The sequence below is a fragment of the Danio rerio genome, chromosome 3 (assembly GCF_049306965.1).
Source record: "Danio rerio strain Tuebingen ecotype United States chromosome 3, GRCz12tu, whole genome shotgun sequence".
In the NCBI taxonomy this organism is placed as follows: domain Eukaryota; kingdom Metazoa; phylum Chordata; class Actinopteri; order Cypriniformes; family Danionidae; genus Danio; species Danio rerio.
In genome coordinates this window covers 25980222-26005000 of record NC_133178.1, presented here as the reverse complement: position 1 = coordinate 26005000, position 24779 = coordinate 25980222, and the positions used below count along the sequence as shown (strand labels likewise).

General features: G+C 36.3%; 1 protein-coding gene across 2 annotated transcripts in view; it reads right to left on the bottom strand.

Annotated features, from left to right (window-relative positions):
* The window catches only part of grin2aa (glutamate receptor, ionotropic, N-methyl D-aspartate 2A, a), a 205628-nt gene that overhangs the window by 13186 nt on the left and 167663 nt on the right, over positions 1-24779 (bottom strand). For both annotated transcript variants that reach the window (XM_068218021.1, XM_021473854.2), the window contains 5 exons: positions 20849-21051; positions 4297-4468; positions 3800-3953; positions 3294-3419; positions 2421-2650 (listed from right to left, as the gene is read on the bottom strand). In XM_068218021.1, the coding sequence (XP_068074122.1) occupies positions 2421-2650; positions 3294-3419; positions 3800-3953; positions 4297-4468; positions 20849-21051 (885 nt within the window). The remainder of the gene's footprint in view (positions 1-2420; positions 2651-3293; positions 3420-3799; positions 3954-4296; positions 4469-20848; positions 21052-24779) is intronic.

The following is a 24779-nucleotide window of genomic DNA, read 5'->3' as shown; positions in this document are numbered from 1 at the left end:
GCAAACTTAAATTTATGTATGTGAAATTTACGTAATAATAAAATAAAGTTTATAATAAAACCAGCATCTTTTAAAGAGTGATCCTTCACATAACTCAAAATGACATGTTTATATGATGAGAAAAATGATTTTAAAATATTGAGCAATAAAAGCTTCAACATTCATTGAAAAATGTTGAGTATATTGGCAAGACCAAAATAAATGTGAAATAGTTTAGTTCATCCAATTCACCTATACTGCATGTCTTTGGATTGTAGGGAAACCAGAGCATCTGGAGGAAAGTGAAATGGGGAGAACATGCAAACTGGCCCAGCCGGGATTCAAACCAGCAACCTTCGTGTTGTAAGACGACATAATGAACTGTTCTTCAGTTTATTAAAATGCTCATTATGCTATGAATCAAAATGGTTCTCTAAATGTCTTTACTCTAGCATTTTTAGCCCAGGTTATTTTGAAACCAAGTCAATTTGCGTATGCTAAGCATCTAACATCACAGAACCAACTAAGATACTGTAGATCTGCTTGTTAAACTTAAGTTTTGTACTGGCTGTTTTGCCACCAGAAATGAACAATTCCACATAGCAGTACCATTTCCATAAATTCTAGTTTTTTCTTTATGTTTGAAATCTGTTTATAGAAGAGTTTCTGCACTTCCACTCTTCAATGTGGATTCTGTGGATAATATTTTCCATTGCAACACCCTACACTATTCACAAATGCTGAACTTGCAGTAAAAAAGTCCCATGACAGCTGAACAAGACAAATGATTCTAAGGTAAAAGAACTCATTGCTACTTAAGAGAGTTCACAATATATGTCAGAGAGCTTTGGGCTTTGTTTTATAGGTGACTCTCCTTGGAAAGAATTTTTTATCCATCTGGAATGGCCAGTGGTTCATATTTTGCCTGTTTTCACAAGCTCAATCTTTAACAATTGAATAACTGATTTATTTAATGAAAAAAAATCTATTTAACAACAATCTTTGCAGTAATATTTTTATACCATATTACACTATATTGTTAATAGAAGAGAGTTTGGTTCTTTTTTTAAAAAATTTTTTAAAGTATGTTTTTCTTACAACAAATAGTTTCTGCAATCCTTTACATCCAGCACTTCCAAGCATTCAAATGATTTTAAAGAATGCTCAAGCTAATTTTCATGCATCACGCTGGTATGCTGCAGAATCTTCTTGCCTTCTTGCACTAAAAAAACCCTACTAATCAGCTGTGAAGTCTTTATTTTCATGTAAAGGAGGAGCACTCGTTAATCTTGGATAGGAGCCTCATGAACAAAACATCCAACGCCCGAACTTGAAGTCTGCAAAGTAAACACTCTAGACTGCAGTAAATCCCCAGCAGAGACTGAAACAACTTACCAAAGGTCAAAGTACTTTGTTGTGCTATTATAGAATCGAACCACTGTGTTGCCATCAGTGGCATGGCTTTCATTAGATCTTTGGAGGACACACGCTTGCCACAAGCCCATTCAATGTATTCATAATGACAGTTTATGTGCAGATACACTGATTTGTCTCTAAAACAAACCTACAAATACACACACATGCATAAATACTTATAATTCACATACAAAACAGTACAAAGACTGCATTTGCATTGCATTGCATTTTGCTGTATTTTGCATCAAAATACAGCAAAAATGAGCATTATTGTTAATAATTAGCAGGGCTCGTTTTGGTTACATTTGCGACCCGAAATTTTATCTATGTGACCATAGAATTTATTTGGGAGCATCTGCGTGAGTGCATAAAGTTGTTGCCGTGTGACTGGTTTTCACTGCAAAATGTTTAAGGAGACATTAACGCAGAATGCATCTTTGCACCTAAAACGGCAACATGCTGCAGTAAACAAAACGTGTAATGCTTGCAGTGTTGCCAGATGTAGCTGACTGATTCCAGCCCAAATACGATCCAAATCCCGCAGAAATGCAAAAACAACCAGTTAGGGTTGGGGCGCCGTTGCAAAACCGCCTATATTTTCTCAACACACCAATGTCATTTTTTAACCGCACAATCAAAGAACTGATTGCTCTAGTACTGAACGCAAATGGATTGGTTAATATCAGCTGTCAATGCCTCAGTCAATGGCTTTTGCCTTCAGAGGAAGCTACAACCTCAAAATTGTAAAGCACTGAAGATGAGAGAATGTTTTAGAAACAACCTAAAATTACAAATAATGGCACATCGGATTATGTGGTGAATGGTAATTTACATAAGTCCATATGAACTGTAACAGTTACTGACAAAGTCCCTGACAATGTCTGACAAAGTCCCAAACATAATAGTCTCTGCTGCCTCTTCCTTTCATAACAAACGAGTATTTTCTCATGATGTCTTGATGAACAGAAAGAACAGTATTTATTTACTTCAAATCTTTGAATGCTAATATCCATGTATTGTTTTACCTTTTTGTCACTTAGGCCTGTCACTTGGTCCACAAACTCCTCTTGGATCATGAAGGCAGCCAGGTTAGCAGTGTAACTGGCCAGGAAGATGACAGCGAAGAAAGCCCAGACTGACACTATGAATTTACTGGTCGTGCCTTTGGGGTTTTGCACAGGCACAGAGTTGTTAAACACCAGGCCCCACAAGAGCCACACTGCTTTCCCCATGGTGAAAGACGGTCCGTGGGGGTCTGCGGAAGACAGTTTTCATTAACATCCTTCATTTGTGCCAAAGCCTTTCATTTCAGAAATAACATAATCTCCCTTCTGCACGGTCATTAGAGCGCTCGAACAGAATAATGGACACGTACAACACCCTACTGCTCAGCTGTTAATCTTAATATTTTCGAATAGTTAAATATAAATGAAGACTGCATGCAAGACCGTGGGACATTGGGATAAATACAGCAAAGCGAATACAGAAATGGTTCCTTTGTAAAGCAGGACAGCTGATTTATCTTGGAACTCCTTGACGTGCTTCCCTTTTGAAAGCGAAAAAAAGGAGCTCCAAATGAGTCATCTAACAAGAGAAGAAATGCTTTTTAGCACCACGTAACAAAGGCACTCCAATGTGAATTAAATCTGATCCACTTGAATCAAATGAAAATGAATTGAACTAACTAGGAGCCCGAAACCACTCAGCGCTAAACTGGGTGAAATTGGGTATAAATTAAGCCTTTATACTTTGCAGGTTTGTGGTGCAGATGTGAGAGGCTCTGTCAGAGCAGGGGGGCGAGGATTTACGAGTGTGCCTGAATCTGAAAGAGCGACTGCATTGCAGGGGAAACGCGGAGGGAGAGAGAGAGGGAGTAGCTGAGAGTGCTGGTTACGTACCTTTGCCCTGAGCGAGGTTCCTGTTGAAGCCCAGGGGGCTGATATACTCAAACATGAAGACAGCCATTGCAGTCACCAGAAGTAGCATCACAAACATCATCACCCACACAGAAGCACTGAAGGGCTCTGCGGAGAGAGACAGGTAGATCAAAAAAAAAAACAAAAAACACACACACAGTCAGCGACTATCATCCAGCCATTCTGCTTGATATGTGACTATAGACAAGCCGAAGAGATTAAAGAGCTTTACTGTGGGAAGTAAATGGGAAACTGGCAAGTGTCCATTGGGGAACGTTCTCAGACCCTGTAATTATTGGCCTTATGCTAATTAAATAATGGCTTGCTGATCTAGTGCCATCAAGCATAAAGGAGCACTCAGGGTGCTATGAATCTAAAAGCGGCCCACTTCAGCGGATTTCTGTCGGATCTACGCTTTGATTGGCAATTCAATATTTTGACAGGTGGAAATGAAACACGCCCATTGCCATCGTGCTGCAGATGGTTACCTAAAAATGCTGATGGGGAGACGGTCCCGTTGCTACGGGATACCATTACACTAATCCCTGTTTCCACGAAGGGGACGGAGAAATCGATGACCTCTGAACGCTCCTCATTGATTGTCAGGGAGCCCACGGCCATGACTGCTTTTTTGTTCACCACCTGTGGAAGAAGACAAGATACACTGAGGTTTAAACAAAGGCTGTGAAGTTTATATACAGAACACTAGGGATATTTCGGCTTATTTCTGCAGCGTTTCTTTTCCTTCGGATTTAATTGAACAGAAATTTAGCAGCTTTTTCCATTCTTCAATTGCACATTTTTATTGCTAGCAGGCATGCTCTATTACAAAATGACTTCCAGAGGAAAGCGAGTGTGAGAGAAGCACACTCTGCTTCTGTGAGCAAAACTTTATTCAATCTAGCCTTTGTTTAGATGCTAGATGGTAGGAAAGCAAGAGTTCTATAATGAATTGCATCAGTGGATTTGGCTATTGAAATCTCACCTCTCCCACCATGCCGTTCCACACATTGTTGATCTTCTTCCCGTGCTTCCCGTTGGTCACCAGATAAAGGTCGTAGGTGAACTTCACATTTCGAGCAATTTTTTTGAGGATGTCAATGCAGAAGCCTTTGCAGCACTTTTTAATGTACGTCCCTCCTCCCTCTGTGGTGTTGCTGATGGATAGAGCACATTAGTCACAGATCAACCAAAAGCAAAACATTTGAGTCATGATATCAGAAACATTTCACACTTAGCTGAACGATGCATTTTCTAGATTGTTATTGGGAGATTTGCAATGAATCCAACTCAGACTCATTTGGAATATGTGCCTGGGGCTACATTTTTCAGAACAGCAAAATATGTGCCTGGGGGTGCATACGGCTGCATTTTGAGTGTAAAGCACTAGTGGTGTGATGCCGCCAACAACTTCTATTTTTTTTAAATAATTTTTTTAGGGGGTTTCACCTTTAATGAATAGGACAGTAGAGTATTAACAGGAAAGTGTGGAGAGCAGAGGGAGGGGAAGGATCAGCATAAGACCTCAAGGCGGAAATAGAACTCAGGTTGCCATGAGCACCGGAGTGCATGTGTGGACGCACTACTACTATGCCGTTAGTGTCGACAACCACTCACAACTTCTGCTCCTTTTACCTTACCTCTGACCACTAACCTATGTAAGCACGGCTATTCTGGCACAAAGCTGTTTATTCTGTAGCTCACTGTGCAAAAGGGGAGGAGCAGGCCAGGGTTGAGTCCAGCAAAGGACAGTTTTAAGTAAAACAAACTTAAAAAAGCAACGTGACATCATGGTAAAAGCATGCGACCGCTGTGGTTTTTCTCTTTTAGTCTGCTTATGAAAACACTACACTTGAGTTTAGTAAAGGAAATGGGTGGGTGGATCAGTCCACAGCAAGCTGATTGGCTTGTCTCTTGGACGCATGCTAGAAGGATGTTGAGATTAGCAGAAATGTACACAGGGGCCTCTGGTGGATTTTTGAGAAATGGTATGTATGAGAAAACATGCTACAGTAACATATCCGAGAACCCAAAAACATACATGATGACCTCTAGAGAATCTGTGAAAATTAAAACTGCAAGCCTGCGTTTGTGTTTTTCAAAAAATGTAGCACTGGGCTCATTTCTCCAATGAGCAAGGGTTCAATTCAATTCAAATTTCTTTCTATAGTGCTTTTACAATGTAGATTGTGTCAGCTGCTTAACATAGAAGTTTGAGAATAGTCCAGATTTCAGAGTTGAAGTTCAGTTTAGATGAAAATACAACATTTTGCATATGCAAATATAAGAATGTCTTAATTATTATTTTGTGTATTAACACAAAAGTCGCTTCTGAAACTACAATGGTTAGCATGGCAATTTTGGCAATTTTATTACTGTTTACACACAAAAAAAATATTTCTATTTGTGAGTTATATTTGTTAAATTCTTTTACAGCATTTGATTTTTTATTTATCCCTTTATTTATTTTATTTATTTATTTTTACATTGTTTACCTTCTCTACAAACATTTACAAGGACCCCTAGCAGTATATTGCTCTGTCAGTTTAAACTTAAAGACACATCTCTTTGCCTTAGCATACACATAAAACACAAATGCTTTTAAATTCCAAATCCACAAAAACAGGAGTCTTAAACTGCAGGATCTAAAGGATTGTTAGTCTGTGTTATTTAGGGCAACTGGAGCTGGGAATACTTCCCAAAAGACAATATAATTTGAATAGCATCTACGCATATGTTAGTCCTTTTTCAATATTCCCAAGGTTTCCATAATCCTGGACCAAGCCGTATTCTTAGCAGATGCCGTGGTGGTCATGGAAGAGTGAAGAGCAAAAGACTGATTCCTGAAAGACTCAGATACAGATGAGTCTCAGCACTGATCCTATGGGCCAGCCTAAACAACCGCCAGTGACCTACTCACACCTGCAGTTTCTCCACATTGGACATCCAGGGTTCTTCAGCCTCCGGTGCCTTAACAGCAGCTCTGCACAGGACATTTGGCCAGAGGAGAAATTTTCATGCCCACCTGAGCATATTATCTCTCAAGGTTTTTTTTTCTTTACTTTCGTCAATTGTTAAAGTTTGTTCCTCGCCACTGTCGCATCTGGCTTGTTGGTTTCCAATTTGTGAAGCTGCGCATTGATGGATTTGCTCTTCAGTGTTTGAACTGAACTTCAACTCTGAAAACTGGACTGACACAGTTTTAATTTACTAGAACTTCTATGTTAAGCTGCTTTGACACAATCTCCATTGTAAAAGTGTTATAGAAAAAAACATAAATATAATTGCAGTCCTCCGCTTGAAGTATATTGTTAGGAATCTTTGGTCATGTTTATTCTTGTTTTATAACAATGTTGATATATTTTAATGAAAAATGGTAATAGCTACAAAAACATATTACTAAACTGACATTCAAAAAAGTTCCTTTTGTTTTTAAGAAAAAAATTTTCTTCGCAACAAAATGGATGGATAATCATTTGAATATCATTCAGTTGAGAGTTCATTTGGTCATAACTCCTATATGTAAGAGAACTCAGTGTGAACATTCATTTAACATGAAATTTAGTTTAATCCAAGCACTGATTCCATGACTACATACATCATTTTGTCACTTCACAATATATTTTTACACTCTAATCTTGCCACAAACACAAAATTACGCGCAAACTAAACATCCCTATCTGTGGAGCCCTCTTTTAGTGCACCTTTAGTGAGCTTCACATGATTTTCACTGCATGTATAACCAATCTCAGCGTGAACAGAACAGGATTAAGCACTCAGAAGAGGAGTCACAATTGCATTTAGCTGCAGTGTGTCTAAAGCATATTTTTGGACAGCAGCCTGATTGCGCAGACCAATTGCTAGCTTGGATTAGAGTACAGTAGGAGGTATAGTGTGCTGAAGCATGAACGATAGAGCCTTTCGCTGCCGGGAGTGGAGATATTTCTTAATTACAATGAATAGTAGGGGTTTCCCATGAGAGCCTCTCAGGGAGCCATCAAGGGAGTGCCAAACCTCTGGTGAAAATTGCAGTCGGCTAGAGATTTCTGATGTCTCGTAAAGACCACCGCCAATCTGTGCTGACTTAATTGCAGAGGGGTTCCTGTTTTCCCTGAGCGATGAGGAAGACAATTCTATTTATGGGGCAATCAAGATGATTATTTCATTTGGAGGAGGAGAGAAGGTCCTGCTCTTAGACATGTTAGGAGGAGTTGACTGAAGCAAGACTTGCTTTACTTCGGCTTATGTCTGGTGTTTATACTGTCATTCACTCTTTATTTCTTTCTTGCTTAGATTCATTCAAGGGGAGGTGTTGGCAACCTATGGTACTTGTTAGGAACATTTGCTCCCACTTTATATTAAGTGTCCTTAACTACCATGTTCTTACATCAAAAAATAAATACAATGTACTTACTGTGTTTATAATGTATTTGAGAACACTTGTGGTGCTTTTGAGTTGGGAAAGAGGTTGGGTTATGGACAGGTTTGGTGGCATGGGTAGGTTTAAGGGTGGGTTAAGGTGTAAGGGATGGTCAACAGTGTACTGTATTTACAAATGTAATTACAAAAGTTATTTACAGATGTTATTACATACATGTATTTAATGAAGCATAAGTACACAGTAAATACATGTATTTACACAATAAGTACATTGTAACAAACTATTAAGTCATGTGTAAGTACATATTAGTTAAGGCCACTTAATATAAAGTGGGACCGAACATTTTTTTTGTCTCTTTTTCTTTTCATTAAACAATTGTATTTGTATTGCTTAAAGGTGATATATTAACTGAACTTCTCTAGAGTGTTATATGCCTTGTATACTAATGAAGCATTTTTGCAGAAATAAATGAAGCTGATAGAAATGCAAAGAGCTGATTGCCTAAAATAAACTTGAGTTCTGCAGCTAAACTTCCTGTTAGCAGAGATATGTTGAAAGTGAACACAGAATATGTGTAGTTGAGAAGTCTTATGCTTTTAATGTTGTGCAGAGAATTCGTAGAAAAAAAGAGGACGTATGTATGGGTGCGGCCAATGGAGGACTGGAGAATGATTGACAAGTGACGAATTCCACTAAACTCCAGCAGTTAATATCAGCTGCCTATAAAAGTTGGAGACAGGGAATGAAAATTGTTCCACACCTCCTGAATGTAATTATTGCATTGCATTGGGGATACCAGAATTCTGTGAATTGAATTATTCACTTATATCCAATAAATTACTAATATTTTTGATATTGAAGAAAACCCTCTTCTGCCCTTTTTTATTGACCACACAAGGAACTGGCTAGATAATCCAACATACTTCATTCAAAAAATAGTGTTACACTGAGGTAACTACATGGATATTGGACATTTAGTTCTCAGAATGCTTTGTAGAGTAGCATGTACAGTGGAAAATGTTGACAATAAAGTTTATCTTATGTGTTTTAAGTGAAGGAAAATTCTTGTTAGAGTTTAATACTCACCTAGAATTATTTTAATTAAGTTTTGAGCTTACCAATGTGTACAAGAGTAGTGTTCATGCTTGGGATGGTGGCGGCTGTATTAACAATGATTTCTGTTGCTTCACACAATAAGCAATATCTGTGCAAATGGCAGTTTTATGATCAGTCTGTTTTTACTTACGCAGTCTATAAGTTACATAAAAAAAAGAAAAAACAGGAAACCCTTTAATTAAAGTACCAAATCCCAAGTACTGGCTTATACCTGCCTATTATTAAGATGTCTTTTTATACACCCTTTTCAAAAGACTGTTATGACACGTTTAATGGTCATAATCTTAAATCCTTGAAAGTTGTAATATTTAGATTTTTTTAAAACGTTTGAACATTTGTATGCATTTATGTATGTATTATATTATCTTTAATCAACTTACATGAAAACAAATGACCACTTATGTGAAGTGTTTTTAATGCAGCGTCTATGGGGCTGAGAGTACATTTGACATTATTCTCTCTTCTGGCTGCCTTCATCAGTCTCACACTATTTTTTTTTTCTTTTTCAAAAAGTCTTGATAACACCATCATAGAGTTTTTCTTTTATTATTTCAGCAAATAGGATTGTGAAAAAATAATTTGTTGTACTCTCCCTTTTACTGCACTCTAAAGGGTGTCACACACCGGATGCGCTGCTCAGTGTCGTGACATGGTGTGCACATGACAGTTAAAAGTATTGCACACCAGACACGCACATTTGTATGAAATTTAAAATAAGACTATTCAGATGGCGCTCTGTGGCACGACAGAAATATGAACAAGTCCTGAGTCAACTTGTCGTGCCGGTGTGTACCCTGACAGAAACCTATGTTTAGAATTCTGAAATGCATGCTACGAAATGCATGCTACGCAGCCCGTCGCTGAGCGGCGCTTCTAGTGTGTGACCCCCTTAAGTTTACCCAACTATGACGCCGTCTGCTACTGAGGAACCTGGAAATGTGAAAAGGGTCCATTAGTACTTATAAAGTATGATCTTATTCGACATGTCTAATCCAACACAGTACCTAAACTTATACTACTTTACTAAGTATTAATAAAAAGCTAATTAGTAGTTCATAGAGCTAAAGGTCTTAGTTAATGGCTTTTAGCATGATTAATTGCACCTTAAAGTAAAGTGGGATCAAAAAACAAATAAACATCAGACTTTTAATAGTTTGAACTGGAATAGATAACAGAACATTCTAGTTAAATAAAAGATTAAAGTTGATTAGGGTGGCATGATGGCTCAGCGGTACGTACTGTCGCTTCACCAAGAAAGTCACTGGTTCGAGTCCTGGCTGGGCCAGTTGGCATTTCTGTGTGGAGTTTGCATGTTCTCTCCCTATGTTAGCATGGGTTTCCCCCACAATCCAAAGACACGTGGTATAGGTGAATTGAATAAACTAAATTGGTTGGAGTGTATAAGTGTGTGTGTGTGTGTGTGTGTGTGAATGAGTGTGTTTCCCAGAACTGGTTTGTGGCTGGAAGGGCATCCGCTGCGTGAATCATATGCCGGAATAGGTGGCTCAACAAGAGTAACTTTGTTCAAATTAAATATGCAACATAATTTAGGTGAAAGTGATTTGATAACATTGGTTGGAATAGAATTTGCTCTTTGGCTCATTTGCCTAAATCTAGTTGAAATAACATAATTCAGATGTGTGGAAATGTGTGTCATAATTAGATTAAGTTACACCAATGATTTATTTATTGATGTATTTGAGTGTTGACTTGATAATCACTGACAGGTGAACCAAAGGGAAATACGGGTATTTAATTAAAATAAAATTAGCATATCGATGCACATTTGGATGTAATCATTGCTCAAACTCAAACAGCCTGTTAAGATCTATAAATACTATTTAAGTGTTAGAATTATCCTTTGCAACTTAACCTGGCAACCTGCTGCTTATGAGCCTCTGGTGGCATGATGCAGATCAGTGCACAAAAGTCTGTTTCACTTCAATCACAATACATGACAGAGTGAATTATGCTTATAGAAAAAAAATAGATAGTTTTTTTGTCTGTGTGTGAAATGTGCAGACAATTGCATACATTTTTTTAGAGTTTTTATACTGTACAAGCTGTTTTACTTGACTAAGTGTTAAATCAAGTAGTAAATAGTAAGTAGTCAGACAGGAGTCAGGAACACTCAAAACTTTTGGTTTTTCTCCAAAATAATTTACAGTACATGTATTATAGGGACAAGTCCCTCTGGAGAAGCCTGAGGTTAAGTGCTTTGCTCAAGGGTAAAATGGCAGTGGTTAATGGACTATAACTTGTTGGGGTTAAACCTACGACCTTTTGGTTAACAGCTCAGATGCTTAACCACAAGTCTGCACTATATGCACTCTAGGGAAAGCGAGGCATGTGCTGGACGTAATTATGAGAGACTGAGGTGAATACAGCTCACTCTCCAATTAGCAGGCAGTTGTACAAAGTCACCAGGCTTGTAGAGAAAAGTGTACTTTAGTATGAAAGAAAGAGAAGAAATGACAGGGTTGCAGACAGGACAGAGCTGCATTAGTAATTGAGCCACCATCTGTGAGTTCAGACAGACAACACTTAAACTAGCAAAGCCACCTGGGAGACTCATTTAACTTTTAGATTGAAGCTAATTAAGACTCAGCTCTCTATGTTCTTTAAACAGAGCAACGGTGAGAAAAAACACTTATGAGTGTACTTTGTCTCCACAGTATGCTCCCAGGTGCGCCAATTCCTTGTGAAACTGGTATTGTCGTGTTATTGTTGTCCCCAATTGTTGTCTGCATGCAGTTATTATAAATATTTCCTTCTGTTGCTTCAACATAATGAAACAAATTAAGGAAACGTGCATGAGCTTTGCATACTTGTCAATAAAATCAATTTAAATGAATAAAAGGTCAATTAAAAATATTTAATCATGTTTAAAAAAATCAACAGTGTAGTCTAAAGCAGGGGTTCCCAAAACTTTTCAGCCTGCAACCCCCAAAATAACACTTTCAGTTACTCTAAACCCTCATTATCCTCGGAAGTTGTTACAAACATATAAAAATTACACAAAATGATGCACACACACCAAAAAGTCAGAATTATTAGAATTATTATAAAATTATTTTTTAAATATTTTTTAAATATTTCTTAAATGATGTTTAACAGAGCAAGGAAATTTGCACAGTATTTCTAATAATGTTTTTTTTTTTCTTCTGGAGAATATGTTATTTGTTTTATTTTGGCTAGAATTAAAGCAGTTTTAAATTTTTTAAACACCATTTTAAGGTCAAGATTATTAGCCCCTTTAAGCTATATGTTTTTTTCAATAGTCTACAGAACAAACCACCGTTATACAATAAGTTGCCTAATTACCCGGCCTAGTTAACCTCATTAACCTAGTTAAGCCTTTAAATGTCACTTTAAGCTGTATAGAAGTGTCTTGACAAATATCTAGTAAAATATTATTTACTGTCATCATGGCAAAGATAAAATAAATCGGTTATCCGAAATGAGTTAGTAAAACTATTGTTTATAAATGTGTTGAAAAAAAATTCTGTTGAACAGAAATTGGGAAAAAAATAAACAAGAGGGCTAATAATTCAGGAGGCTAATAATTCTGACTTCAACTGTAAACATGAGCATACTGACAGCACATAGTGCAACATTCTATAAACAACACTTTTTATAGTCAGTTATTAATTTGTTTATTGGATATTAACCGCATTGAATGAAACTGGTGGGCACAATGTTTACAGCAAAAGTCTATTCTTGGTTTAATTTTGGAGACTGCCACTTGGAGATCATCCTCTATGTTCATTTGTAGTCTTTATATTTAATGTAGCCTATGTAAGTGCTGTAAAGTTGTCAAAGTTTAACATTTTGCTGTAAAATCAATCTGCTGAAAATTATGCTATTGCCGTGTTAATATAACATAATCACTGAAGAGGTCACAATCCAATGGAAAAAAAAAAAAATAATCGAAAGGCTGAAGTTTTTTTTTTTTTTTTTTTTGCACGTTGTTTAAAAAAAAATGTTAAAGACATTGGGCTCTACCCGACACAATAAGGTGCAAGACGTTTTTCCCCAGACATGTTGCTATTTTTAGACCATCGCAAACTTACTTTTCCTGTTTTCCACCACGTTGTTTGAATAGCAATGAATTTGTGCCACTTTCTGGACTCATGGGTGTTCTGGTCTAAAAAAGAGTTGTATTAAGGCGCATTGTTGGAGCATTGCTATTTTGAGGAACTAAAATAGACTGTGCAATAGACTGGCAGAAAGCAAGTCTAAAGTCTAGCAGAGCACGTTAGTTGTGTGCCTTGCTTACACTTGCTTAATACACACAGGGTGTACAGCAATACGCAAATATTTTTACAGTTGAAAAAAAAAATTAAAGGATTAAAATATTAGAAAAATTATTCCTTTAAACATTTATTTAAAAATCACCGCCTCCTAGCCTTCTTCATCTCGGGGGGCTTTTTGTTTATTCATGACAACTTGCTTTTGTATAATGTTATTATTATTAGCAGTATTATTTATTATATCCATATTTAAATTTGTTTTATTAAAAGCAAGCTTAGATTAGTCCACCTGTCTAGTTTTGGACCATATGGGTCATAGTGTTGCTGTTCTGCACTTTGTTATTATTGTTTATTTATTCGTTTGCTGGAAATTAGAACTGAATTAAGAAGTTGTTTTGAAACAAATCTTTGCGCTTAAGAAATTTAATTAATTATGTTGGCTAATGGATGTCTTCAGCAGAGTGCATATAACACTGTTTCCTTATCCACGAAAGAGAGAAAGTGAAAGTAAAGGTCGATTGGAGGAGGCTCATTCTTTATCCTTGCGCTGCAGATGCTCTGTTTAACTGTTTTCTCGCCAGTGAAGTGTTTTTTCTACTTACAAAGTCAGCATCTAAATAGCAAAGGGCCATGGCGTGAGGCAACTAAATCTTAAAGGGAATGGGAGATGAAACTCTGATTGGTTTATTCTCAAAACACACCCATAGCTCATTAAGAGAATAAGCTCAACCCTGTTATATGTGTTGTGGCACAAGCGTATTTTTCCATCTTTTATTTGGGCATGCCCTTAATGCTTTTGCACTTTATACTTTGCGCCTAAATTGTTAAAATAGAGCCCATTGTTTCAAAAAAATTTTTTAATTGTAAAACAACAGGAAAGTTCAGCAATAATGATAAGGATGTAGAGAAACGATAGTTGGGATCACTTTCAGAACATAATAAACATAACCTAAAAATAAACAAATCCTTATCTTTTTTTTTTTTTTTTCAGTGTAGACAAAAATACATTTATAGTTATATATGCTTGGTGTGAACATGCCTTAGATGATTGTGTTAAGCTTCATTATACTAAGCTAAGCTAAAATTGACCCTGCCAGAATATGAAATCAGCTGAATTGGTTCAAAAATGGTTCAAGTCAATGGATTAACTCAATGAGACTTGCACAATTACGACTGAAACATATGAAAGCCTTAAGATATAAACTTGTTGTTTCTTGCTGTTATGCTATAGGAAAAAAAAAAATCAATGAATGAACTTTAATAAAAACTCATTTAAAAATTATTTCCCAGTGATTTGTTGCAGCTGGAAGGGCATCCTCTGTGTAAAACATATGCTGGATAAGTTGTCGGTTCATTCAGCTGTGGCGACCCCAGATAATAAAGGGACAAAGACAAAAAGAAAAGCAATTAATGAATTAAAAAAACTGGTAAATTAAAAATGATCCAAAAAGTCCTTACTTTAAATTTCCTTTTTTTTTACAACCAGCTATCTGAACAAAACATATACAAAAAGCTGATATATGGAATTTGTGTTTCTTGTTATTGTGCTTGAAAAAGGGCTTATTGTTAAGCCAGCCACTGATCACATAAAAGCAGAGGAGTGTTTTTGGCAGCCAGAAGTGGCTGTGTGCCTTCTGACTGCAGAAATGAACAAACTTTCCTGTCTCCACAAAGAGAGACACACATTCAACTGCCTAGGCAAAATCCAGTTTAAAATCAATCTCTTCCCCTCTGCGCTGGCTATGACGCACGCCATGAATTCCCACGGCTCCTGCAGAGGCTCCATTCAAACTCTCACATGGCAGAATCCATATAATAACAGAGTCTTCCTCACATTTCCATACCCAGAGGCAATAAAAAGCACTCCCTTATGACACCAGACCACTTCCTCTCTGTCTTTACTACACCAATTACACTCTTATAAAGACACAGCGGCCACCATGTTTGTTTCTCTTTCTTTTTTTTATTCCTTTAGTATTTTTTATATGGTAGGCTAATGTGGCCACTTGCCAAAGCAACACATAGAGTGTGAATCGTGGCAGATATCCGCCTTTTTCTTACAGCCCATGATGCATGAATTATGGGAGTAACTCCAACAACTCTACACAGCAATCTTATGGACATGTTGAATATTTCTGTCCTAAATATCTGGGGGAACAAAATTCAGCGAATTCAAAATGCTCTGACCTCATGTCATATTAGAATACCAAGCATCACATTATTTTTTATAATTGATTCAAATTTGATCATTTAATATATATATATGGATTATTCATTCATTAATTTTCTTGTCGGCTTAGTCCTTTTATTAATCCGGTGTTTCCAAAGCGGAATGAACCTCCAACTTATCCAGCACGTTTATACGCAGTGAATGCCCTATATATATAGATTATTTGTAGCAAAAATGTATAATGTAAAATCAATTTGTTTCAATTTGAATGGAAGTTCCCCAAGCCAGAAGTGAAACACATCAGCGGGACAAATGTCGATAAGAAGTTAGAATTGATGGTGGTACGCTGGTGATACGCCGACAGAGTTGACAACTCAGATATCTGAGTTCTGACATTTGCATTGAAAACACAAATATCTCAGTGGCTCAGAGTGATCTTGAATTGTTTGCATCTGTTTGTTTGTGCATGTGCGTGTTTGTGTGTGTGTGTGTGTGTGTGTGTGTGTGTGTCCTGGTCACGGAGGCATGTTTCCTCTGTGTCTGTGGCTTGTCAAGCTGGCACTGCATCAGTTTCTGCATCTACAGAGCTCGGCGGCAGCTGAAGTAGAGGGTAAAACGACAGCTGAGGACACCAGATGAGCAGCCGTTCCCACATCATCATATTTATCTCTGACAAAGATCAGTCAGAGCGCTAGACTGTCTGTCTGTCATACTGGGCCCAAAGAAGTGAATCTTCCCATAAATATAGTTTACCATTTTGGGATTAAAGGATTAGATCATCGTATAAAAATGAACTTCTGGCAATTTCATCATTGACATTTTGTTCCAAACCTGTTGACTTTCATCCTTCATGAAACACAGGAGAAATCGTAACCTTTCGATTTTTCACCTTTTCACGCCACCATTTTTCCATGCAGTTGAATTGAATGTCGACTGGATGCTTTTGAGATTTAAACAGGATGCAAAAGTTTCTATAAAACATAAAAGTTGTACAGTATATTTAAAGTCTTTTGAAGTCAACCAAGGCTGGACATTGCTAAATCTCTTTTGGACTCAATGCACAAAGCCCATTTCCTGTAAATATTAATGTCTTGGCTGTCCAGAAAGTCTTTCTTTGACTTAAGACAAAGAATACATTGCCATATGGAGAACTTTATTATACTTTTATGGTGTTTGGAGCCTGACAGCCCTAGTGTGCATTTACTTCCATTATGTGAAAAGGGTGGTTCTTTTTTCTCAAAACCTGGACCTTTTTGCAGTTATTCACCTTATTTTCTATTTAATTATGATATTTAAATACTGCATTATAATGACATGACAAGCACTAATTTTAGCTGGATTAGCTTGTCAGATGGCCATCATAACCACACTTTTTAACGTACCAAAAACATTTTATCACCTTAGAATTATAAGGTTCTATCTGCGTTCTAAAGGATTTGAGATTTTGAGCTTCACATTTTTTTGCATTTCATAGCAAACAGTATATGTGTAACAAGTCTTAAAATGTAAACGACTTATTAAAAAAATGCTAAAATGTAAATAAGTCCTTTAATAAGAACATAGATAGAACCCTATAATTCTCAGGTGACGATTTGCTAAAGATTTACAACAAAGAAATATGAAAAAAAAAATAATTAAAAAAATGTATTACATCATATATCAATAGGGAAAATAGGAGTCTGTTAAAGTTTTAAATTTAAAAAATAAACTGTAATCTATTGTCTTTTATTGGGCAAATGATTGGCCAGCTGAATTTGAATTTGGTCATAAATAATAAAAAAATATTTGTCGAGCTCTTGATTTTTTAATCTTTTCTGTAAATGGATTACAAAATTGCCTAATTAATATAAAATTGACTTAAACATGGACTTCTTTTGGTTTTTTTTAAAGGCTTTTATAGTTATTTTGTTTTCTTTCAAGAATAAGGTCTAAGATTCAAAATAAAAAGTTACTTGTAGTGAAAGATGACTTCATTTACATTTTTACATTTTTTTACAATTTTTTCTTTGCACAACTGGATGAGAAGTAATTGTTTGCATTTATTGGAAACCTTCTTTGATGCATTCACAATTTATGATGGAATAGCAGTCAAAATAAGAAAAATGAGTTCATGTGTGGGACAAATTCTGTAACTTTTATCAGTGGGGTGGGTCTTTCAATTTTATTTTGTCTTTGCCATGATGACAATAAATAATATTTTACTAGATATGTTTCAAGACACTGCTATACAGCCTAAAGTGACATTTAAAGGCTTAACTAGGTTAATTAGGTTAACCAGGCAGGTTAAGGTAGGCAAGTTATTGTAAAACACTGGTTTGTTCTGTAGACTATCAAAAAATATATAGCTTAAAGGGGCTAATAATTTTGACCTTAAAATGTTTTTCTTTTAAAAAAAATGGTTTTTCAAGCCGAAAAAAAAAACAAATAAGACTTTCTCCAGAAGAAACAATATTATCAGACATACTGTGAAAAATTCCTTGCTCTGTTAAACATCATTTGGGAAATATTTAAAAAAAGAAAAACAAAAACAAAGGGTGAGCTAATAATTCTGACTTAAGCCTTTAAATGTCATTTTATACTGAATAGAAGTGTCTTTAAAATATCTAGTAAAATATTATTTACTGTCATCATGGCAAAGATAAAATAAATCGGTTATTAGAAATGAGTTAGTAAAACTATTATGATTAGAAATGTGTTGAAAAAAATCTTCTCTCTGTTAAACAGAAATTGGGGAACAAATAAACAGGGGGCTAATAATTCTAACTTCAACTGTATGTAAATTATAAATATATTAAAAAAGAATATAATTTTCTTCAGCGCAAGTCTTTCACCCGTAACATTTTCAGAACTAAAGCAAACTAAATGTTTTTAGCATGTAAACAAGGTTGTTTATCAAACCACATAAAATGCAATCACATCACAGCAGAAAATAACAACAACTCTCTGATCTTGTTTACATTATGTAGTTCCCGGTGGTGTTTCTGATGCACTAAAGTAACTTTCTCTAGCTCTGTTTACCACAATTGTGGCTCAGTAGTTAATTTGGCGGAGTAATTTTTCAGATAAAAGCAAGCAGATGAGAAACCAATAAATTGAGAATGAAAGCGAGAGACAATGAAAGAGAGACGTGTCCATCTCGGGGATGACTGGACTATGTATCCTGCCAGTGTGTTTGCATGCCTCAGTAATTCCTGCTTCTTCTTCTTTCTCCAAACGGACACAATGGATGCTTGAGTGGGAATTGTGCCACTCGAGGAACACAACAGTGAGCACTGGCCTGTTTGCAAGTGGACATGTGTGGCATCCATGTATTCTCTAGTGTGTTTGTGTGTGTGCATTTGATGAGACTAATCTTTATGCGTACAGAGCAGCCTATAGTGATCCTATGAGATCATATATTCTTCGCCCTATTTAGCAGTGTATAACATAAAGGCCCCTGTGCATTTCTTTAAGGTACAAGGGCAGTTTTAACAGCCTGTGTTAATCATGGCTCAGAGATCACAACAGCATTTACAACTGTGACCTTTTTAAATAATTGTGTATGCTGCCGATCATAGGTCTGGGGTTAGTAAGTTTACATATTAAGAAATTAATGCATTTCAGCATTAGGGATTCAGCAAGGATACATTAGAATGATGAAGGTGACAGTAAAGACAATCTAATTAAGTTTTTTAGATTAAAAAAAGACATTAAAATGTGTTTTAGATATAATTGCTTTGTTAGAAAGCTTGCTTTTGCATCAGTATAAAATAATATTAAAAAGATAATTATAAAATATTTATTTGAATAATTGTATTTTATGTCTCAATTTAGAAAAAAAGTGCTATAACCTTAAGTTTGCATCCTATAAACAATTTTTTTTGATAACTCATATTTGCAGAAAAACATTCTGAGTTATGCATTTATATGTAGCAATTCTGAGTTTATTCTGACCAATTTCTCCTTTTTTTTCTTCCAAAGTTTGAGATATAAATGCAAATACAAACCTTTATTCCACAGGTTATAAACTAAATTAGAAAAAATTTGTTCTAAGAACTTTATACCTGCTATTCTAAAAAGGCAAATACAAACTGCGAGATGTAAACTTGCAAAAACACGTTACAATTACACTTATTCAAGAATAAATGTTTCTTGAATGTCTAAACAGCATATTAAAGTGATTTTTGAAGAACCGTTTATGACACAAAAAAAGTTACCATAACAGTGCAATTTAAATAAAATGTTTTATTGTTTTATTCAAATTTAAAAGGCACTGATTTTACCCCTTTTTAAACATTTAATATAAGTCTTTGTGTTTCCAGAATGTGTTTGTAAAGTTTTAGCTCAAAATATCCTTCAGATATTTTATTACACCTTTTTAAATCTGGGAAATTTGAGCTGTTCAGGCATTGTAGCTGTTTTTGTTTTGCCTGTGCCTTTAATGCAAATGAGCTGGTTCTACCCACCCACCATTTGCCCACCGTCAGAGCTACAGAGATCTCTCAGTATTTCATTGATGCATGTAGCCTTCACGTAGATAAACAGCAAAGTGACAGACAAGAATAAAGCAGATCTCCCTTACTACAGTAAGAACTTTTCCAAAGGTTATTGATATATTTGTTGTGGAGTTAATTCAAGCCTTTCTGCAATAACGAGTCACACACAATATCATTATAAAGTTCTTGGGCGTGCAAGCGCACACACACATACACACACACACACGTTTAGCTTTTCTCTGTTTTTGCACGGGAATTGTGACAGGATACATGTTATTGTATGCTGGTGTATGGAGATCTGGTGTGTTAATGTCTAAAATAAACCTGATTTAAGTCCACAAACCAGGATTGAAGTGTCTTCTTTTACAATTGTACTGACACTATGCGGCTGTGGTTATGTATTACATCTTTATTACAAACATACACAATTTTTAAAACGTTTTAAACTTGTAAAACTCATTCTTGAGGTAATATAAGTATATGCGTTACTACAAAGACATGTAAATACGCATCAATTTGGAAACATCTCACTCCTATGTCACATTACGGTGGGCCTCAAAAAAGAATTTGGATCCTATTTTAGGATTAGGAAATTAAAAAAAGAGACTTCTGTTTATATCACTCCAATATGACTGTGAACACACACAATACATACACACAGTACTGACCAAATAGCTTACAAAAGTTGATTTTCATCTTAGGTGCCCTTTAAATTAAAACAAAAAAAACGTTGAATTGTAAAAATATTTCATGATATTACAGATTTTGCAGTATTTTTCATCATATGCAGCCTTGGTGAGGATGCAAGGCTTCTTTCTTCTGAAACATTTAAAGTTCAAGAACAATGCCTGCAGGTCTCTCTTAAACAATAAGTCAAGGTCAAGGTGCTATTTATAACCAGGATGTAAAAATCTTTGATGTCTTCCAGTCACAAACAGACAGTAACACGCTACCGTACTGATTGATATATGTAGTCATGTAGTCATCAACAACCCTCAATATATATCAAACTCTCTTCAAGAGCGCTCTTACATCACTCTATGCAGCTCTCTAGGGCCAAAACGGCAAGCATCCAACAGTTTGAGAGTGGTACTTTGAGGTGACATATGAGTGATGGGGAAGATGAGAAAAACAAGGCTTACTCTTTGATGTGTTTGCGGCAGGGTACAGAGTTCCTCATGCAGGTGCCTGTGAGGCGCTCCACATTCTCCACAATGACGAAAGGCTTCTCCTCCAGCGTTACAATGGTCAGGTGATTGTCATCTGTCTCCGCATCCCCGAAAGAGTTGAAACGGGGCCACACCGGATACTTCAAAGTCAAACTCTGGTTCTCCCATTTGCCCATCTGAAAAAGAATTTTAAAAAATGAATAACTTCTTTCAGTTCAATTCGATTCAAGTTTATTTGAGTATCACTTTGTATGATATACAGTATTTCAAAGCAGCTCTATAGAAAGAAAGCCTGCTTCTAGTAATATTGTCATCAGAGGTTGCTGCGTCAAAGTAATTTCCATATTGTAGAAATGTACAGGTCTGGGTTGATACAAGCATGCAGTATATTGTAAATAGTGTATATAACGACATAGTGGCAGTATATAGGCCCAATCCCAACACTATTTTCGTACCCCTACCCCTTGGCCCCAGAGTGTGAAGCTGAAGGGCTTCAAATTAACCCCTACGAAATGGAACAGGACAACAATACCTGCACACATCATCATATGTCATCGCAAGCTCTTATTTCAAAAGAGATTGACAATGGTAACTGCTGTAGTTATTCCAGTTTCATTATTTTTGGGTATTTATCTTCAGGAAATTACAGAAGGCAACAATATCATGTTATTATAACAATCTAATGTGGCAATAAGTTCGTAACTGTACTGTGCATTCACACCATAGTCGTATTCAACTATGCACAAGAAATCAACAGTAATGTTAAACTAGACACTGGAAAAAGGTACTTCCCAGTCACTAGACTTTTCTGACCGGGTATTTGAGTTACAGATGAGAAGGTCTGTTGTGGGACTACTACTGTATACAGGAGTAATTTTCATGGATTAAAGATAGCAAAATTGTCAGGTTTCTTATTTTTTATTTTTAAAAAGCATGATCATAAAACATGAATGCCGTTATAAATGTAATAAAACATACGTTTATTTAATGTCCATTTTTTCAAGGGCTATCTTGCTCTTCCCCTAAGCCCTATGCTTTCAAGCTAATAAGAATTGTGACAAGGGGAACAATCGGTAAGGGGAATGTCTAAGGGGTAAAATTGGGATTGGGACATAGTGACATATTAAAGAATTCAGACCTGGTAATTGCAATAAAATATGTTAAAAGTAATCAAACATGAAAAAAGTTATTTTAGTTAAGAAGAAAATGTTATTTATATGTATTATTACATTTTTGTGTGCATATCAATCTGGATTAAGTTTAGCATATTAATCCCTTTCAAAGCATTTATTAAAATTATAGTTACCAAACTAGATTATTCTTTCATTGTATGCAGTGTTTATCCGTGTCTGTCTTATTTTGATGTCTTATCCATGAACACTATTTTCTCTGCTTTGCATCCTTTCTCTCCATCTGTCACTCTGTCCCAGAAGACAAGGTGTGTGGATGAAGTAGTACTTGAGAACAAGCTATATCAGACCCACAGAGGCCAACACATTTATCAAATAGTGCCACACAACAAGGTACCAATGCCTGAATAAGTGTGAACACACAGAAATAAAGTTGATGAAAGGCAAAAGTAGTATATTTTATCATTTCAAAATTATAAGTTAAAAAGTAACACAAGTAAGTAAAATAAATAAAAAACAATTAAAAGTAATAAGTATAATTTTTAAAAAGTCTGCTGTTATTAGAATATGATTATGGGTGACTCTATACAAACAATCATATCTAGTTTTTTGTTAGTACATTTTTCTTTTTTGCGCTGTCCAACCTTTCAAAAACCAATCTGACTATAGGAAAACCTGACTTATCTGATCTGAAAATTGTGAATGAAGTAATGCAAGTAATTAGTATGAATATAAAACATTACACCAAGAAAAATAAAATGGAAGCAAACTGGAAAATCACCACATTCCCTGTGTGTTATTACTAAATAATATACATAAATAAGGTGCATTAAAACTAATTTATTAGTAAACTGTACAACTAAAATATGATTATTTCTTTACAGTCTAAACCAAAGTGGTCCATCAAATCATTAGGATGAACGAGTACCCTTTAAATAGTCTTGAATAAACAGCAGGCTGGCCAATCTTGGGTTATACCAGGATAGGTGCCAATCTGAGGAACACGACGGCCTAAATATCAACAGATATCTACAGTACCAAGCAGATCTACTGGAGTCAGATTTTATGGCTCAGATACACCAAAACTTTCCTAAGTGTGTTAGGTCAGTGCACTAGAGAGAGATGAGCGGTGATCTCACTAGCTGCAGCGGTGCTAACCAGTGTCACAGGAAATTTGGGTTAATGCCGTTAATCCTATCAGCGTGCTTTAGGAGGAAGCCGTAATCGCGTTCCTCCTACCCCTGATGAACCGGAGACTGAGGACGTCTTTGACACCGGCAGAGCTCCTTTTATCTGCAGCACAGCCGCCGATTCAACCGCAGCCTTATTAGAGTCAAAGCGCCTTTCTTTTTTTGAGTTCCCCCTCCAACTTTCTTCAATGCTTCTTGTTCGGCTGTGTGAAAAATTCATTTCATTAATCTGTCTCATTTGGTTTGATGGCACATTTCTTTTGTCAAGCACTGTGGGTAAAAATGGCTCACCCAGCTTATCTGTCTCAGCTGAAGACAAAAGCAACTACTTGCAGTTTCCGTCGACGTCAGGTTTGCCGCCCGAAAGGAATGATTTATGATTTTGATGTTTTCAGAGCATTTTCGTCATTGAAAATCAAAAGACATGATGACTGTTGTGCTGACAGTCATTTAAAAAGATGCCGTGCAAAACTTTTAATGATGCTGGAGTGAACATGTGTTGCATTTAAGCACAATTCTCAGTTTGATTCTCGATTTGTTCAACTACGTGATTCATTTGTTGATGAGTCATTGAATCATTCGTTCAAAACGATTTTAAAAACAATTATAATTCCTAAAAATAATTAGGGCAGCAAGGTGGCACAGTGGGTTGCACAATCGCCTCACAGCAAGAAGGTTGCTGGTTTTGTGTGAGTTTCCTCTGGGTGCTGCAGTTTCCCCCACAAGTCCAAAGTCATGTGGTACAGGTGAATTGGGTAAGCTAAAATTGTCCGTAGTGTATGTGTGTGAATGATTGTGTATGGATGTTTCCCAGTGACGGGTTGCAGCTGGAAGGGCATCCACTGTGTAAAACATTTGGTAGATAAGTTGGCAGTTCATTTTGCTGCGGCGACCCTGGATTAATAAAGGCACTAAGCTAAAAAGAAAATGAATGAATGAATGAATGAATGAATGATAAATGAAAATGTAATTAAATATTTTAGATAGACTGTAGCACACCTTAAGTAAATAAGGTTGTTTTGTCTAAACAATATTTTGTAAGAATACTAATACATCTCTATATTAAACTAAAATCATTCAGAATTCAAACAGAATCATGCAACTCTCCTGTCTATAAACAATACAATATTAACAAATAGATAGAAGTTGTTATTATTATATGTGCTGATTGTATTAAGACACTTAGCTAATGATTGGTAGTACAGTTTGTGTGGCGTGCTGTCACGGAAGAGAGCCCTGAGCTCATAAGATCCTCGAGCCAGGGGCTCCCTCCTGTTTGCAGGGCGAGAGGACAGTTTGAGCTCAGGTAGATCTCGAGAACCCCCCTCCACTGATTAAGGATTGCTATGAGGATATGCTGCTGGTTGAAATCAGTCTATGGTGCTGATTTTGTTTAGTCAATTTACTTATGTCTCATGTTTCATCCGGGGGGAAACCCACGTGAGCACGGAGATAATATGAACTCCGCACAGAAATGTCAACTGGCTGTGTAAAGACCCGAACCAGAGACGTTCTTGCAGGGAGGCAACAGTGCTAACCATTGGGCTGCCGTGCTGCCCTATGTAAGAAAAAAGGGGGAGAGGG